Below are 19,463 nucleotides of genomic sequence, written 5' to 3'. Positions count from 1 at the left end.
GACAAAAATAATTACCGGACGAGGAAGACATGAAGAGGTAAGTTGTCAGTGACACACAAATCCTCACTAGAGAACTAAAGGAAACACCTAAAACCTTCTAACAGTTCCTGCCATTCCCAGTGGTCTGTGTAGCATATTTCCAATGCAGTTTGCGAATAAATGTCAGTATTGCCAATGTCTGTGGCCCCAATGTATATGCAGCCCAGTTTCTTATGGACAGTTTTCCTTTACAATTTCAAATCATATTTCTAAATATGTTATTAGTACTGAATTCCAGGGGAGTGTCTGTCTGTCATTTTAAGGTTGGGTTTTTTTTAATCCTATGGCACTTATATGTCAAATGTGTGAAAGAATACTTTGGGGATTACTTTGGCTGCAGATGCCTTATGTAACTTATTAAAGTGTTTGACACTCTGGGCAATATGGAACCTACAGGTGTGGTTATTTCTGGATCTTTTTTTGTTACGAATGTAAGAAAAGCCCTGTGGGATCAGATCACTGGTCCTTCTAGACCAGCATCCTGTCTCACACAGTGGCCAACCAGTTAACTCTGGAGTTTCAACAAAAGGGCATCGAGCAGGGGTGGCCAAACTTAACGTAACAGCCGCATAGAATAAACAGCAGATGTTTGAGAGCTGCAAGACATGAACAAATATTACATCCGTCTTTCTTAAAACTTTTAAAACTTTTCTTTGCATGGAAAGATAAAATACATATGTATGTACTTGACAACATGACTGTGCTAGATGAAGACTTTTAAAAAGAATACTGGGAATAACAGTCCCCATAATAGCAACAAAGGGAAACGTTAGGGAATTATTTTTTGGGGCACCAGTGGGAAAGAAAACACACATGTACCACATAAATAACTGATCACCTTTTGCCTCATTATGCATCTCACTTTGCCTTGAAACCAAGGTTAGTTAAATACAGCTCCTGCAAGAGCTATGAAATTAAGGGGGAACCCTGCTCCGCCCTCTTTAGTTCCTCCCTCCTTCCAGTGGCTCCCTCAGCTCTTGTGCTTTCTTTCGCCAATCTAGGTCTCTGGGCAACCTCTGTGGTAGGAGAAGAGCTTGCAAGTCTGCCTATTTCCCTCCTTCCCCACTTTACACACACTGGGAATATTTGCCTACATATGAGTCAGACCTAGGAGGCTGTCTGCGGTCCTGATGCTAAGCATACTAACTTGAAAGTAAGCCTGCATTAAGTTCCTCCTTGACCTCTGGGAGCCACACAATATGTGTGAAAGAGCCATTTGTGGCTCCCAAACCCCAGTTTGGCCAGTCCTACAGTGGGTGATTGAATAATGCCCATTATTATCATCAATGAACTGTATGGCCCTACCATGCTGGCTTGTAACAGTGAGGACTGCTCAGCTTGACATCCACTTTGGTGGACGATGCAGTGGCTGATTTAATAATGTCCATTGTTGCATCACTGAACTGTGTGGCTCTGTCATGCTGGTGCATAGCACAGTGAAGTTTGCTCAACTTGGCATCCTGTTTGCTGGATGTTGCAGTGGGTGATCTCATAATGTCCATTGTTTGCATCACTGAACTATGTGGCCCTACAATACCGGCTCAACTTGACATCCAGTTTGCTTGTTTTATATGTTTTATTATTTTATTGTTTTAACTGCTGTAACTTGATGTATTTTAAATCTAAAATTTATGTTAGATCTTTTATGTTGTGAGCCGCCCTGAGCCACTTCGGTGGGAAGGGCGGGATATAAATTGAAATAAACTGAAACTATAAGATGCAGTGGGTGATCTAATAATGACCACTGTGTGGCTTTATTATGCTAGCTTGTACCACACTGAGGGCTGCTCAGCTTGACTTCCAGTTTACTGCATGTTGCAATGGGACCAATCCAACCTTCTGCTCAGTGCAAGATCAGCCTACAGCAGGGGTGACCTATTTCCCCCTCCTTCCCCAATTCACACATGGCAGAAATATTTGCCTACGTATGGGACAGTGCTCAGAGGCTGACTGAGGTCCTGATGCTAAGCAAGCTTACTTGAGAGTAAGCCTGCATTAAGTTCCACCTTTCCTTCCGGGAGCCGCACAATATGTGTGAAAGAGCTGTGTGTGGCTCCTGAGCCACAGTTTGGCCATCCCTAGGAGGCTGTGGCCTTCCCCTGATGTTGCATCCTGGCACTGGGATGACTGCCTTTGAAAATTGAGGTTCCCTTTAATAACCATTAGGAGCCCTGTGGCGCAGTGTTAAAGCTGCAGTACTGCAGTCCTAAGCTCTGCTCACGACCTGAGTTCGATCCCCGGCAGAAGCTGGGTTTTCAGATAGCCAGCTCGAGGTTGACTCAGCCTTCCATCCTTCCGAGGTCGGCGAAATGAGTACCCAGCTTGCTGGGGGGAAAGTGTAGATGACTGGGGAAGGCAATGGTAAGGAAAGGAAAGGTCCTCTGTGCAAACACCAGTTGTTTTCGATTCTGGGGTGACGTTGCTTTCACCACCCTGTAAAAAGTCTGTAGTGAAAACGTTATGAAAGCAACATCACCCCAGAGTTGGAAACGACTGGTGCTTGCACAGGGGACCTTTCCTTTTCCCTTAATAACCATGGCCTTTAGAAGTTATAAAGCTTTAAAATGGATTCTTGATTGAATAAAATTACCTTGTGTTTTTTTTTTTATAATTTTAAGTAAACACCGGCGGGAGTCAAGAAAAGGGTGGGAGAGGAGGAGGGGAGAAAAGTGTGATGTATTGTTGTCAACTGGTATTATTCTTTGTTTTCCCTGGAAATAGTGTAACCATATAATGCAGATCAATAAAATTGTTTTAAACATAATAGCCATGGCCTTTAGCCAGGGCTGGATCTGGGGGGGGGGGGGGGGGGGGGCAGAGGGGGTGCTTGCCCTGGGCACCAACAGGGGGCCCCACCAAATTGGGTATGGAGTCCATTGTATTCTCTGGGACCCTAATATAGATGGCCCAAAAGGGGGGCATCATTTTTTTAATTTTGCCCCCCCCTCAAAAACATGTAGGGGGGGCAAAATTCTGCCCTTAGCCACTGATAGAAAGCTGTCTTTGCCTTTTCTGGCCATCACTACATCCTCTGGCAGCGAATTCCACATTGCAACCGATCTTTCTCTGCAAACCATGGGAATTGGGCTGGACTAGATGAACCTGGAGAGGAGATCCCTTCCAACTCTATGATTGTATGAGAAAAGGGAGAATATGCCGAGCATTCTCAATTCCCAGCGGCCTTAAATTTTAACCATTCCTTCCCAAGCACAATCGTTTTCCGCTCCGCTCTTCATCTATGCGCTCAGGCGGCAGATTGGACGGGTTTGGGGTTTGCCAGGAGTCTGGCTTAGCTTCAGCCACATGATGGGAAGCGGGCAAGAAGCCAGCTGCCCGAAACTCAAAGCGGCCAGGCAGAAACGGTGCAACGGGGAAAAGGGACACTGCCTAAACGTCAACCCGATGGCTGCTTGGGGAGGGGGCTGCGGAGGACCAACAGACAAAGCGGCGTTCCTAGGAGGAGGCCAGGCGAGGGCCGCTGGCTGAGGACCGAGGAAGAAAAGGTTTAGAGAGCAACCTTTGCAAAACGAAAGAGCTGGGCAGAGATCTTGGACGGGTGAGCGTGGAAAGGGGGAGGCAGGAAACGACGGCACTTGAGAATTGGAAGCAGGTTGGGAGATCCCACCATTTACCTTAGGGTTGCCAGTCCCCAGGTGGAATCAGTGGATCCCCCGGTTTGGAGGCCCTCCCCCCTCTTCAGGGTCATCAGAAAGCGGGGGGGGGGGGAGGGAAATCTCTGCTGGGCATTCCATTATTCCCTATGGAAACTGATTCCCATGGGGTATAATGGAGAATTGATCCGTGGGTATCTGATGCTCTTGGGGGGGGGGGCTGTGTTTTGAGATAGAGGCACCGAATTTTCAGCATAACATCTGGTGCCTCTCCTCAAAACACCCTCCAAGTTTCAAAAGGATTGGACTAGGGAGTCCAGTTCTATGAGCCCCTAAAGAAAGTGCCCCTGTCCTTCATTATTTCCAAATGGAAGGCATTTAAAAGGTGTGCGGTTCCTTAAATTTGATGGCCAGAACTGCCTTTGGAATTCAATCATTCTTGTCATAACTTTGTTCCTGGCTGCACCCCCAAAGTCCCCAGATATTTCTTGAATTGGACCTGGCAACCCTAATTTACCTTGTCGCCTGGGATCCAGCAGAACGAGAGAAAATATTCAACAAAATATGGCTCTTCTTTGCAACCATCTTTAACTCCGGTTGTGAGGGAAGTGGGCAGCTGTGTTCTGCCTCCAGTCTAAACATCCCGCCACCCCCCTCATAGGAATCTGGTTCAGGATATAAAGCTAAAAGAAGAGCTCAGTGCAAGGACGGGGGCATGAGGCGCTGCCACACTGTTTGCATATTTCCAGTCCCTTTTGACAATCTCTATGCTATTTAGCTCAGTCTTTGGAGCTAACAACTCTGGCGGGGGGAATTCCTGCAGATTTGGGGGTAGTGCCCGTGAAGGAGGGAAACTGGAGAGGGACTTCACCCCTAATCTGTGTGGTATACCTAGAATTCGCTTTCTGATCTTGCTGTTTTTTTCCAGTGGATCAGATCTCTGGCATCTGGAGATCAGGTATAATTCCAGGAAAACTCCAGGGCCACATTTTGAGTCTGATAACCAATGTTGCCTCTAAGCTGCAGAGTCTTGTGAGCAAAAATTCTACTTTGTGAGCTACTGGGATTAAAATTGTGAGCTACTGCATAAATTATTGTGCTCTGGGGCCATTTTTCCTGAGCTAAGGCAAAAACGTGTGAGCTGGAGGCTAAAAATCTGTGAGTTAGCCTAGCTCACACTAACTCAGCTTAGAGGGAACACTGCTGATACCCCCTACTCTAATGAAACCCAGCTACATTACACAGTTGAAACCGCTTTCTTTCAATTTACTGGCAGTTCCACAACTGTCTTAGAATGGAATTACTACAGTGGAGACTTAGAAATTTGGTTCACATCTATCCAGATCACTTTGTACTGCTTTCTCTTTATATGAATCTCTTCCCCAGCGTGAGGGTGGATTAAATCCGTTTATCCACAATCTTGATTTATTGTAGCCTTGCCCTGCCCTTTTTGATTTTCAGGACAGGTTTGTTTAGAAAGGACATCGCTGTGATCAAAGAAACCATCTAACATCACTCTTCAAAGGCCGCTGTGCAGCATTCCTAGTGGACCCTGGATGTCCAGCTTCGTGGAAAATGGAAATGACTGAAACAGAGGCAACAAAGGTATGGACTAGGAGGATTCTTCTGAGGTGAAGATAACTCGAAAGGGTACGTGGGGCATATTTCACTTTATCAGAATTTAGAGATAACAACGCTCTGTGTGTGGCGGGGGGGAATCCTTCCTCCCAATTGCTGCTGATTCCCCTTAGGGGGAGATTGCTAGTGGGAGCGGAGACTTGCAGGGGAGATCCTGTATACTCCCTCAGCACCAAGTCTGGCACAGCTTCTTAGTCCAGTGTCCTTTTTAGGGGTTGGGGTTTTTGTGTGTGTGTATAATAATAATACCAGAAGTAATAGTGACTTCTGGTAACGGACCCCTACTGGGGCCTGGAGGATATTCAGAGAGGTAGCAGAATAGAGCCTGCCCCTGTCCTCCTGCCTGCTGGTATTCTTTGGAGGTCTCCCATCCAAGTACTGGCCAGAGTCGACCCTGCTTAGCTTCCGAGATCTGATGAAATTGGGCTGGCCTGGGCTATCCTAGCCAGAGTCTCAGCCTGGCATCTCTGTTAATTGCTGCTGAACCTGGGGCAGCTGACAGTATCTTCCACTGCCACCACTAGGTTCAGTGCGGCTGCCAGGCATCTTCTGACACCAGTTGGGGGGAATCCCATATCCTTTCACCTCCAGTGCCAAGCCTGAGCCTGGCATCTGCCACTGTTGCTCCCAGCATGGTTTCCAGGCTGCTGTCTTGCTGCTGCACTCAGCACATCTCCCAGACTGCTGCACCTCTGTCACCAGGTCCAGCACACCGGACACCAAGCTCAGCACAGCTCTCTGTCTGCCATGTAGCCAATGTCAGGCCTGAAGCAGGTGTGCTTTTTAATTCTAGGAAGAAATTTAAAGCCTCCCACTGGCATTTTTTTTTAAAGTCAGATTTTTCTGCGCACCTGGGAAGTCCCTCAAGTGTGCAAAAAAATTTCCTTAGCCTCTGTGGCCCCAATCTGCAGATTTAACTATCCTCATGTGGCTAATAGTATATAATGAGAGGGGCCTTGCTGGATCAGGCCAGTGGTCCATCTAGTCCAGCATTCTGTCGTCCACAGTGACCAATCAATAGGGCAAGGAAAGGAGCCCTGCTTTATTCATTATTATATTTATACCCCACCTTTGCCTTGTGGCTCAAGGCAGCTTACATTTAAAAAAATTAAAACATAATGTCATGCCCCTGCTGCCCCCTGGGGGTCTCCTGGCGGCCAGCTCTCCTGGTGGGCCTCATTGACAGCTGTGGAGGTCTCAGAATGGGCGGAGGTCGGGTTGCTTCACCCTTCTGACACTCCTTTCCCCGGCTCAACGTTGGAGGCTCCCTTAATCTCTCTCTCTGTGCTGGGCAGCCTCCCCGTCTCATTCGCCTCTCTTCCTCCTCGACCTCTCAGTCTGGCTTCCTTTTATTCCCCTTTGCGCCACACCCCTTTCTCCCCGCTCCATCCCTGGGCTGGCCCTGCCCCTCTTCAAAAGCTCCGACACCGGACCCTGGCGTCCTGGGGCGGTTCCCTTGTCTGGCCTTTGTGCTGGCCCTCGGGTGGGCAGGGCTGCAAGGCATGGCGGCTTGCGCCGCCGCAGTTCGGGGCAAGCCTCAACGGCTCGTCGCGGGCTGGCTCTGGCTTTTCTCTGGCGGCCGGCCAGCTTCTCCCATATCGGGTGGCCGTGGAGTCTGGCATGGCTGCCATCCGGCCCTCCAGGCTCCTTGGAACGTGTTGGGGTGAGTGGGGGTGCCACGTTGGTCCGTGGCGGTGGCCGTGGGGGGGAGCGATCCCGGCCGTCGGGGGGCCGACCCCCCCTCCCTTGGCCAAGTCTCGAGGCGGGACACATAACATTGTGATTTGGAGAATCTCAATTGATGTGTAGAGTGATATGGCCATGGTGGCATTCCTCCTAGGAAGAAGAGTCTAAATGGAGGGTGTCTGCTTTTGAGAGCTGGTGTAATGTCATAGTTATGAGCAGGGCTTTTTTTGTAGCAAGAACTCCTTTGCATATTAGGCCACACACCCCTGATGTAGCCAGTCCTCCAAGAGCTTACAGTAGGCCCTGTAGAAAGAGCCCTGTAAGCTCTTGGAGGATTGGCTACATTGAGGGGTGTGGCCTAATATGCAAAGGAGTTCCTGCTGGAAAAAAAAGCTCGGGTTATGAGCAGGTACTATGAGGCCAACTTGATCTGATCTTGCAGGATCTCAGAAGCATAAGCAGGGCTGGCCTTGATTGTATGTGGATGGGAGACCACTGAAGAAGACTCTGGAGAGGCAGGCAATGGCAAACTACCTCTGTTTGTCTCTAGCCTGAAAAAACCCATGGGAGGTTGCCATGAGTTGCAACATGACGGCACTTCCACTATTCCTATAAGACCAAAAGTCTCCAGTTCTCATCTTAGCATGCTCATTAAATTCACTACATGGCTGCTGTTTCTTTCTTCAAGTTAAAGCATGCTGGTGTACCATGCAAAGTTTTTTATACACATTTTTAAAATAACCTGTGTGAAGTAACCTGTGGCCCCAGAAGGTAGGACCAGAACCCATGGGTTGATATTAAATCAAAAGAGTTTCCGGCTCAACATTAGGAAGAACTTCCTGACCATTAGAGCAATTCCTCAGTGGAACAGGCTTCCTCGGGGTGTGGTGGGTTCTCCTTCCTTGGAGGTTTTTAAACAGAGGCTAGATGGCCATCTGACAGCAATGAAGATCCTGTGAATTTAGGGGGACATGTTTGTGAGTTTCCTGCAGGGGGTTGGACTAGATGACCTCAGAGGTCCCTTCCAACTCTATGATTCTAAGAAAAGCATTCTATAAAAACAAAGAATTATTCCCCCCCCAGGTCTATGTGTCATTTGAAGATGTGGCTGTGTATTTCACGGAGGAACAGTGGGCTCTGCTAGATCTAAATCAAAAAGTTTTATATCGAGATGTCATGCAGGAAAATTACGAGAATGTGGCATTATTTGGTAACTATTCCTTTTCCTATATTTTGGTGGGAACTGTGGTGGTTTGTCCTATCTTTTTAATGTGAAATTTGCTGCAAGTGGAATTTCCAAAGAGTTTGGACTTCTTCCATAGAAAAGAGCTGTTTTGAAATAAGAGACTTCTTTAGTCTCAGGGTAGAAAACTGGAGAACGCATGAGGCAGCTGTGGCCTAACAGGTTTGGCTGTGGACAGTGCCTGGATGGGAGACAGCTGAGGAATCCTGCTACACTGCCTTAAATGTAGGAATGGAAGCTGAAATATTCTTATAATAAAAATAAACTTATTTCTTCAAAGAATCATGAATTCTCCTTCCGTTCCAAAGCATTCACAATCTTACGGTTCTCTATCAAGTGTCAATTTGAACATTTAAAAAGGGGCTTTTTGAACAGGGGTGGGTTGGTGTTTTAACTGAGGGAAATATTTAAAATGTGTCTCTTACATCCTAACAGATTATTTTTCCAGTCCAGTAGCATCTTTTTTCTAAGATTCTACTGGTCTTGAATTTAGCTCTTCAGGTTGAGATTGAATGATCATCCCAAATATGATTTAGAGGGTCAAAAACTTGCCAGTGGTTTCCCTTATTTTTTCTTGTGCATGAATTCTTACTGTGACATCTCAGTTAGGCAAACTGTGGCTTAGTTCCTCTGAGGCATTTCCATAGAGAAAGGATTCTCATTCATGGAGTGTGACTTTCTCACCTACCCTCTTCATTTGCAGAACAATTTGGACTGCTCTGCAGCAGGAGTGGGAAAGTGAAAAAGTCATTCTCCACAAGCAGAACTGCTTTCACCCATGAAACTATCCTGGTGGATCAAAGCCAAAAAATTAACACTGTTCTCCAATCCAGGATTTTTATTATTTATTTGCAAATTTATTTGTGAATTTATATTTTTTGTGAACTTAATGCTTTGGAGGTCAATGTTAATCAAAGTTTATTTGATTTGGTTGTCATGACAAACAGGAGATCAGGCAAACCAGAAGCTGAGGAGATAATTGGGAAGGGGAAGAGGCATCTTTTGAGCCTGTGACACTTTCCTTATATTTCAAATTATATACTGGGCGGATTGTCCAAAGTGAGCCAGACATTTCTTGTGCCTCTTAATGGGTCTGTATATATAAAATTCTGTGGGAGGAGAGTGCCTATATGGTGTTTGTTTTTAGTAGAGGAGCAAGTGTAAAAAATTTAGATGTCATGGGACATCTGAAATACAATATCGAGGTATAGTGTAATCCTAAATAATGACACCCTACTAAGTTCATAGAAGTCATTGCTTAGGGCTGCACATTTTGAGATACTATCATTTGAATTGTATATTTTATGTATAAGATCTGTGCACCCCAAAGGACTGGAAATAAATCAGAAGGACCTGGATCATACTGTGCTTTGACCAGTAAAACTGCGTAAGAAATAATTCCAGTGTTTATATCCATCATTGGTTGCCAGTTATACAAAATTGAATTTGATTATAGTCATGACTTTTACTGAAATGTCATAGTTTTATTAGGAAGAGCCCTGTGGCGCAGAGTGTTAAAACTGCAGTACTGCAGTCCTAAGCTCTGCTCATGACCTGAGTTCGATCCCTGCCGGAAGCTGGGTTTTCAGGTAACCAGCTCGAGGTTGACTCAGCCTTCCATTCTTCTGAGGTCGGTAAAATGAGTACCCAGCTTGCTGGGGGGAAAGTGTAGATGACTGGGGAAGGCAATGGCAAACCATCCCGTAAAAAGTCTGCCGTGGAAATGTGAGAGCATAAGAACATAAGAACATAAGAGAAGCCATGTTGGATCAGGCCAACGGCCCAACGGCAACATCACCTCAGAGTCGGAAACGACTGGTGCTTGCACAGGGGACCTTTCCTTTCCTTTCCTTTCCTTTCCTTTCCTTTCCTTTCCTTTCCTTTCCTTTCCTTTCCTTTCCTTTCCTTTCCTTTCCTTTCCTTTCCTTTCCTTTCCTTTCCTTTCCTTTCCATAGCTTTATTATACATGTATCAAAAAATAATTTTAAAAATACCTCTCACTGGGGTTTGAGTGGCTGCTGAATAGCTGCTTGTAAAGGAATTATAGTGGATTTACTGACTAAAAGTTGCACTTCATCCCCCTGCCCTGCTCTGCAGCATTTCTGGGTTTGGAAATATGTGGATTCCAATTCTTGGGGATAAGAGCTATAAGAAAAAACCCAATACTGTACCATAACACCACCCACAACATTTGGCTCAGCATAAAGCTTCCTGCATGGTGTAGTGCAGGGGTGGCCAAACGTGCTGGACATAAGAGCTGCACAGAATAAATGACAGATGTTTGAGAGCCACAAGACATGAACATCAGATGTTTGAGAGCTGCAAGGAAGGAAGGAAAACAACCAAACAGATGGGGGTGGAGGAGGTGGAAAGAAAACTATTTTAACTTTAAATGCATTCTCCAAACTGCCAGCTGGCTTGGCTTGGAGAAGTGATTTAAAGAGATAAATGCCTTCTCCAAGCCAGCCAACAGGACAGTGGGGGCTTTGAGAGCCACACAGTATGTGTGAAAAAGCCACATGTGACTCCTGAGCCGTAGTTTGGTTGTCCCTGGGCACGTGATTAGAGTTTCAAACTAGGATCTGGGAGACCCAGGTTCGAATCCCCACTCTGGTATGGAAGCTTGCTGGATGACCTTGGGCCACTCACACACTCTCAGCCTAACCTTCTTCACAGGGTTCTTGTGAGGAGAGGAGAATGATGTAAGCAGCTTTGGGTCCTCATTGGGCAGAAAAGTAGAGTGTGAACTTAAGTAAATAAATAACTCCTAAATCCCACCCAATCACTTCTGTTTGTTGTGTTTTTAATTTTTGAGCAGGACCTCCAATGCTCAAGCCCAGTCTGATCTCCTGGCTTGAGCAGGACCCCTGGTTTCAAGATCAGTTGATCTTGGAGGAAAATGAGATCACCTCAGACCATAACACAGGTAAGAGATTGTGCTCTCCTCTGGGGATTCGTACAGGGACTAGTTTGGCTTTTTTTTTCTCCCCTGGGACAAGTGCTCAAGATATCCCTCCCAACTGCTTTTTCTTACATCTTTCTCCTGAACAGGGTTTCCTGAGGTGATAATAAAGCTAGAACAAGAAGAGGAGCCCTGGGTCCTGGGTCAGAAGGGAACCAAGACTTTCTCAGGTGAGGGACAGGCAGAGAAGGGCTTTTCCCTATGACTGGTTTCTTGGTATACACGAAACAGACTGCTGTTTTTCACTGCATAATGTCTAGTCATTTTCCCTCTCAAAGTAGCATGTCTGTTGTGGAGCTATCACATTTTTGCAGATCAAACTGCATTATTGTGTCAGTGAGGCAAATTATTATTTTGATTTTCAGTCTGCTTTTCTCACTGAAACCCAAGGTGGATTACAAGCAGGGTGAAAACTTCAGGCAGTCAGTAAAGAGATTACAGAATATGATGGCATCAGACAATTAGTGAGCAAATTACAAGATATGATAACATTTAAATCTGACAGCGAAGATTCCTAATAAGTCACCATAAAGCCACTGGACTAGGCTTGTAGAATGGGGCGGGGGGAGAACAAAGTATGCAAACCTATCTGTTTGTTCCCTCTGCCAAAATGCCCTCCAGAACACTGTTGTTTTTCACATTTTGAAGAGTGATAGAAGTGTGGGGGGCCTTCTTCATAGCCTCAGGTAGATCAGTCGTTGTTGTAGTTTTGTAAGTGTTACAACCTCAGGTAGATCAGTCGTTGTTGTAGTTTTGTAAGTGTCACAGCCTCAAGTTATAAATCACACAGTCCTTTTTCAGCCTATCACTGTAAACACTGTTTGAACAAGGAAGGGAGATTGTTACCATTACTGAGTTGCAGCCCAATTCTAATCCACTTAGGCTGCAGTCATATCCTCATTTGCTTAGGAGTAGGCCCCATTGAATGGAGGGAAGGGACTTTCTTCCAGTTAAATTAGTACAGAGAGGGGTGGGCTGCATGGCTACTACTTTGTGGCCTCCAAAACTCTCTTTTCTTTCTACTTCCTTTCTTCCCAACGTGGATCCAAAGCAGCTTGCATCACTGTCTTCTCCATTTTATCCTCAACATCCCTGTGAGGTAGATGAGGCTGAGAATGTGGGACCAATACTCCCTCTAAGCTATGGAGTCTTGTGAGCAAAAAAATCTAATTAATGAGCTGCTGGCATTAAAGTTGTACCACATAAATTAGTTTGCTCTGGGGCCATTTTTCCTGAGCTAAGACAAAAATATGTGAAAAATAAAGGTAAAGGTAGTCCCCCGTGCAAGCACAAGTCGTTTCGAACTCTGGTGTGACGTTGCTTTCACGATGTTTTCATGGCAGACTTTTTAAAGATTTGCCATTGCCTTCCCCAGTCATCTACACTTTCCCCCCAGCAAGCTGGGTACTCATTTTACTGATCTCAGGAGGATGGAAGGCTGAGCCAACCTCGAGTCAGCTACCTGAACTCAGCTTCCGCCGGGATCAAACTCAGGTTGTGAGCAGAGAGTTCATACAGCAGTACTGCAGCTTTACCACTCTGCGCCACAGGGCTCTTATGTGTGAGCCAGAGGATAAAAAACTGTGAGCTAGCTCACACTAAGAGGGAACACTGAACAGACCCAGGTCACCTGGCAAGCTTCCAGGGCAAAGTGGGGATTCAAACCTGGGTTTTCCAGATCCTAGTCTGACGCTCCAATTGCTATCTCACTTTCAATTTCACCCTCAAGGCCCCTTCCAGAGGGATTCTCCCTTTCCTTGTGTTCATCCAGGGTTACTTCTTTTTTCCTTAAAAGAGTGTTGTAATTGTCAGGCTAATACTTGGCCATGAGCTAGATAGACAAGGCTAGCTCAGTTTCTTCAGATCTTGGAAGTTAAACATGGTTGGCCCTGGCTAGTGTTTGGGTTTGAGACCACCATATTGTTGTAATAAGGAGGCAGGCAATGGCAACCCACCTCTGAACGTCTCTTGCCTTGAAAATCCTGTGGGGTCACCATAAGTCAGCTGTGACTTGACAGCACTTGCTGTCGCTAATGTTTGGCCATAAAAAACTATCAGACCACCAAGGGGGCAGAGACCCAGCTTGATGTTATAATTAACAGTGGTGGACTTTAATCTGGAGAATCGGGTTTGATTTTCCATTTCTCCTCTTTTGTATGAAGCTAGCTGAGTGACCTTGGGTCAGTCACAGTTCTCTCAGAGCTCTCTCAGTTCCACTTACCTCACAGGATATCTGTTGTAGGGAGAGGAAGGGAAGGCGATTGTAAGCCACTCCAAGACCCCTTCGGGTAATGAAGAGCAGCTATAAAACCAATTCTTATTTTCTTCTTCAGAAGAAGCAGAGCTTGGTTCAGTAAAGAAGCAACTCATTTTTATAACAGATTTTTCTTTCTTATGAAATAACATTTCTTTCCTCCCTGGGTAGAATTTCGCCTTCCTAATCTGAATACGATCTCACAAGTGGGAAAGGGGAAAGAGCCAGAAGCCCCAGATCAGGCTAGTGTGGAGGAGGGGAATTTCCTATTGGACTACAGCTCAGGTGAGGAGTCCAATAAGCCAAAAGGCTAAGAAACCATTAGCTGTTGAGCAAAAACTTTGCCAACTGTGCTCTGCGAACACTAAAGGGGGTCAAAATCTTACACATCTGATTATCTTGTCTTCGCTCTCTCTCTTTTTCTCTCTCGTTTCAGGATTTCTTGATGTTATCATAAAGGAAGAGATATCCTGGATCCAGGGACCTGAAGAAAATGCAAACCTTGCTGGTGACCAGTCAGGTGAGGGTGAAGAGAGTTCAGATAATTCAGGGTTCACCATTGAGGTACCCTCGCACTTTATATGGGCCTATAGCTGCAGTACTGGAGTCCAAACTCTGCTCACAACCTGAGTTCGATCCCGGCAGAAGCTGGGTTCAGGTAGCCGGCTCAAGGTTGACTTAGCCTTCCATCTTTCCGAGGTTGGTAAAATGAGTACCCAGCTTGCTGGGGGGAAAGTGTAAATGATTGGGGAAGGCAATGGCAAACCACCCCCTAAAAAGTCTGCCATGACAATGTGAAAACGATGACACCCCAGAGTTAGAAATGACTGGTGCTTGCACAGAGGACTACCTTTACCTTTGTTTACAAACACCCAGACAGAAATATGTCCTCCAGCCCTACATAAAGAGGTCCTCTTGGAAGAGCGATCTCTCATTTTGCACAAAAACATTCAGGGAGGTATCCACTGCCAGAGCCTCACTTGCACAGTTTATGGCTTGGGTAGAAAAGTTGCACCCTATGGCCCCTGTCAACTGGCTTGGAGGGCGTACTGTTGCCTTCTCCCCACAACTGTCATGATGGCAATGAGTCCAGCACTTCCAAACCTGAGTCCCACGGTAACCAGTGAGCAATTGACCACAGGCCTAACCAGAAGTAACAGTATCCTCATGCATACTTATTTACTGGCACCAGGGCTTTTTTTGTAGCAGGAATTCCTTTGCATATTAGGCCACACACCCCTGAGAACCAGTTTGGTGTAGTGGTTAAGTGCATGGACTCTTATCTGGGAGAACCGGGTTTGATTCCCCACTCCTCCACTTGCAGCTGCTGGAATGGCCTTGGGTTAGCCATGGCTGTCACAAGAGCTGTCCTTGAAAGGGCAGCTTCTGGGAGAGCCCTCTCAGCCCCACTCACCTCACAAGGTGTCTGTTGTGGGGGAAGGAGGTAAAGGAGATTGTAAGCCGCTCTGAGTCTCTGATTCAGAGAGAAGGGCGGGATATAAATCTGCAGTTATTCTTCTTCTGATGTAGCCAATCTTCCTGGAGCTTACAGTTGGCCTTGTACTAAGAGCCGTGTAAGCTCCAGGAGGATTGGCTACATCAGGGGTGTGTGGCCTAATATGCAAAGGAGTTCCTGCTATTAAAAAAAGCCCTGGCCAGGAGCCAACATCAAGGGAAGGCCTCGGCCTCTATGCCCTATTGTCCAGAAGAACTGGTTGGCCATGTGTGAGACAGGATGCTGGACTAGATGGACCACTGGTCTGATCCAGCAAGGCTTTCCCTTACATCTTGTCATCTTTCCTGCCCCATTTCTTCCAAAGCACAACAAGTAACAACCTTGAAGAAATAAACAGGTGTATTAGGGCAGCTTAAAGACTTGGTAAAGAATTACCAAGATTTTATTCCAGGATAAACTTTTAATGGACTACAGCACATTTCTTCAGGCCAACGCATAAATATCAGGTTATGGGGGGGAAATTAAACAACCAGCAGGGCCATGAAATGCAGGAAGCTAGCTGTTTTCTGGAGAGTGTCTGGCACATCACCCTTGCAGAAAGTACGTGTTGTGGATTTTGCATTCTCCATCCCTTTGGCATAATGTTGCTGCTTGCATTTATGATAGTGACTCATATCTGTGAAAATCTCTTCCTGCTGTTGATGATTTCCTACTCTGTATAACTAGATGCTGTCCCCAACATAGTCTGATTGCTGAAGACTGACAAGGGGACATCCATCTCTAATGCAAGAGAAGTACATGTGACATTTAAAACCATTTATCAGTGGCTTCCCTCCTCAATCACTACTTGCAAACTCTGCCTTGTAGCTTTCTTCAGCAATCACCTAGAGATAGCTACCTGCCTGGTAATGGCTCTGTTTGCTTTCAAAATGGCTCTGTTTGCTTTCAAAATTCAGGCAATAATAGAGCCCGCCATGACAGAAAAACAATCCATATTGGTTGGAGATGAAGGCCCTGCTGGTTCTCCTCAGAATACATAGAGCAGGTGAAGAATGTGAAGAGAAGTACAAAGTGAAATGACCAGAACACCCACTCCTTTTTGATGAGACAGTTTCTTATGTCATAATACTTTTGTTTATTTGAACAGGCAACAAACACATTGAAGAGAAGGGGAATCATCTGCAAGCAAGCTCTAATCTAGAGGCTATAAATAAGATGTCTTCAGAAATTGACCAACAAAGCAACTATCAGTGTCTAGAGAAATCAGACATTTCTGAGAATGTAAGCAGAGCAAATAGCCGGTGGGGAAACAGCCCAGGAATGAGAGAGGAGGCAGCATTATTTTATGTGGGAAATGACTTCACCAGAACTGGCATCCAAAAGAGAATTCCAGTGTCTGGAAAAATGCATCAAAAAGGAGATAAACTTAAGTACTTGGACTGTAAGAAGAGACTGAATTGGAGATATCTCCTGGATACACACAGCAGAAACCAAGTAGGAGACAGATCCTATATGTGCTCATTCTGTGGTAAGAGCTTCAGATGGAGAAGTAACTTGACTATCCATGAAAGGATCCACACAGGAGAGAAACCATTTACATGCTCCATCTGTGGTAAAAGCTTCAATAAAAAGTCATACCGTGCAGTACATGAACGAATGCATACAGAGAAAAAAACATACACATGCTCAGTCTGTCATAAAAAATTTGTTCACAAAGTAAGTCTTATTAGGCATGAACAAGTCCACACAGGAGAGACGCCATATAAATGCTCAGCCTGTGGGAAAGGTTTCAGTCAGCGATGTAACCTGATTTCTCATGAAAGAATTCACACAGAAGAAAGACCTTATGTATGTCTGTTCTGTGGGAAAAGCTTCAAACGAAAATCAAACCTCAACAGTCACAAATTAAGCCACACAGGAATAAAAACAAATACATGTTCAGTCTGTGGCAAAAGCTTCAGTCACAAATCAAACCTTGTTAGCCATGAAAGGACCCACACAGGAGAGAAACCATATAAATGCCCTGTCTGTGGTAAAAGTTTTGCCGATAAAGCACATCTTATCAAACATGAGAAAATTCATACTGGAGAAAAACCATATATGTGCTCTGTCTGTGGGAATAGTTTCAGTCACCGTTCAAACCTCATTAGCCACGAAAGGACACACACGGGAGAAAAACCATACCCATGCTCAGTCTGTGGTAAAAGTTTCACTGATAGAGCATATCTTCTTAAACATGAGAGAACACATACAGGGGAGAGGCCATACAAATGCTTTGTTTGCGGGAAAAGCTTCAGCCGTAAAGATTATCTTATTAGACACTCAAGAATCCATACAGGAGAAAAACCATTTGTGTGTTCAGTCTGTGGAAAGAGTTTTATGTGGAAGAGCTATCTGGCTATCCATGAAAGAAAACATACAGGGGAGAAACCATATTCATGCTCAATCTGTGGGAAAAGCTTCAGTGAAAAATCATATTGTATTGTACATGAACAGTTGCACACAGAAGAAAAGACACATACATGCCTGGTTTGTAGTAAAAGCTTTGTTCATAAAGTAAGTCTAGTGAGACATGAACAGATCCATTCCGGAGAGACACCACACAAGTGCTCTGTCTGTGGGAAAAGTTTCAGTCAACGATGTAGTCTCATTTCACATGAAAAAATCCACAGCGAAGAGAGACCTTTTGCATGCTCGTTTTGTGGTAAAACCTTCAAACGACGATCCAATCTCGCCAGTCACGAAAGGATCCATACAGGAGAGACCCCCTTTACATGCTTGGTCTGTGCCAAAAGATTCAACTGTAAAGCCCACCTCCTTGGACACATGAGAACCCACACAGGAGAGAAGCCATATCCATGCTCAGTTTGTGGGGAAAGTTTTGGTAATAAATCACAGGTAGTTATACATGAGAGAATTCATACAGGGGAGGAACCATATACCTGCCCAGTCTGTGGGAAAAGATTTAAGCACAGAACAAGCTGTACAGAACACCAAAAAGTCCATACGGAAGAAAAACCATATACGTGCTTAGTCTGCGGTAGAAACTTCAGTCGTAAAGAACACATGATTATCCATGGGAGGATTCACACGGGGGAGAAACCATATTCATGCTCCATCTGTGAGAAAACCTTCAAGCAGAAATCGAGCCTGACTTCCCATGAGAGGAGCCACACAGGGGAGAAACCACACATTTGTTTGGTTTGTGGTAAAAGTTTCACCAGTAAAGCATACCTGAGGAGACATGAAAAAGGCCACAGAAGATAAGAGGATCAAGCTGAAGAAAATCCATTCACATGCTTGGCCTTTGGTTATAATAAAATTGAGTGGAAAAACAATGGCTAAACAGGGAAATCCATTCTGGAAACAAGCCTTTTCTGTTAAAAGCTTATGAAATGTCTCATTATTATGAAAAACAAGAATATAAATTAGAAAAATATTAGTCGTATCCTGGGTTCATGGAAAACTCAGCCGCAGGGCCCAACCAGAACAGATGGAGATCTGGAATTAGAATTTGTGTCTTTAAATTTATACAAATAGCATCTGGGATGTGTGTCTCACACTGGAATGAGACTGCTGTAAATACCTAAACAGTGTGTGTGTGTGTGTGTGTGTGTGTGTGTGTGGAGTGGGGGGATGGGCCCTTTCCACCTGCTTTTGGTCTCTCTGGTGTAAAATCACATTCCTTCCCAATGCTGCTTGCCTGGTAGGGAAAACATACTATCACAGCTATTGTGGTTAATGGTATAAAGAGAAGAATCACAGATCTAGTGCATCTTGTCTAGATGCACTGTTTTTCGTTACTTCATATTCCAGAGAGACATGGCCAATCCACATATTCTGACAAAAGCTGCTTTTTCAGAGCAGATCTTATTCAACCACTTCAAAGAAGGGGACTGGGTGGGGTGGGGTGGGGTGGGAATCACCAGGCAAAGAACTGAAGAAAACCATTTATCCGCAAACCAGAAATTCATGCCGGTGCAGTCAGTTGGGAAGAGCTTATTTAGTAATATGTCCTGTTTGTGTAGCCCTCCAGGGCAACTGGTTAGGTACTGTATGAAACACAGATGGGCCAGTGGTCTCCAGCAAGCTCTACTTATGTTCTTTTCCCTAAGCATTATTATAATGAAATTTGTGTGTGAGAGAGAGTATATTTCTTTCCTGATAGCTTCACTCCAGTTCATTTAACTGCCCAAATGTTAATTGACCCACCTCATATAATTTCTCATCCAAGAGTTGGGCATCTGTATTAATACTATGTTCCTTAAGGTTTTTTTTTTTACTCATATGGCATTCCTCTATGTGGTGTATGAAAGGCACCTGTTAGATGTGCTTAGTTTGTAGCTATCTGGGAATATTTTAAGTACTTTATTAAATAGAACATTTGTAAAACATACATTCTGTGGCCAGAGACTCTGAGATGTTGGTCTCAACGTTCTCCCCTTAATAATAATAATAATAATAATAATATTTAATTTGTATCCCACCTTCCCCGCCAAAGCAGGCTCAGGGCAGCTCTGTAACAACTGCCTAAACATCTACCACTGGCAGCTATATGGAACCTCCATGCTGTG

General features: G+C 45.0%; 1 protein-coding gene across 1 annotated transcript; it reads left to right on the top strand.

Moving 5' to 3' along the window:
• Positions 1-8,061: 8,061 nt before the first annotated feature.
• On the top strand, positions 8,062-18,325 carry LOC132571238 (zinc finger protein 260-like). The gene is made up of 5 exons (XM_060237970.1): positions 8,062-8,184; positions 11,036-11,143; positions 11,269-11,349; positions 13,870-13,953; positions 16,037-18,325. Exons 1-5 carry the CDS (start codon positions 8,151-8,153, stop codon positions 18,154-18,156), a joined length of 2,427 nt encoding a protein of 808 aa, XP_060093953.1. The 5' UTR covers positions 8,062-8,150; the 3' UTR covers positions 18,157-18,325.
• The last annotated feature ends 1,138 nt before the right edge of the window (positions 18,326-19,463 follow it).

This window comes from Heteronotia binoei, chromosome 5 (assembly GCF_032191835.1).
Source record: "Heteronotia binoei isolate CCM8104 ecotype False Entrance Well chromosome 5, APGP_CSIRO_Hbin_v1, whole genome shotgun sequence".
NCBI classification, from domain to species: Eukaryota; Metazoa; Chordata; class Lepidosauria; order Squamata; family Gekkonidae; genus Heteronotia; species Heteronotia binoei.
This window is presented reverse-complemented; position numbering and strand designations above follow the sequence as displayed.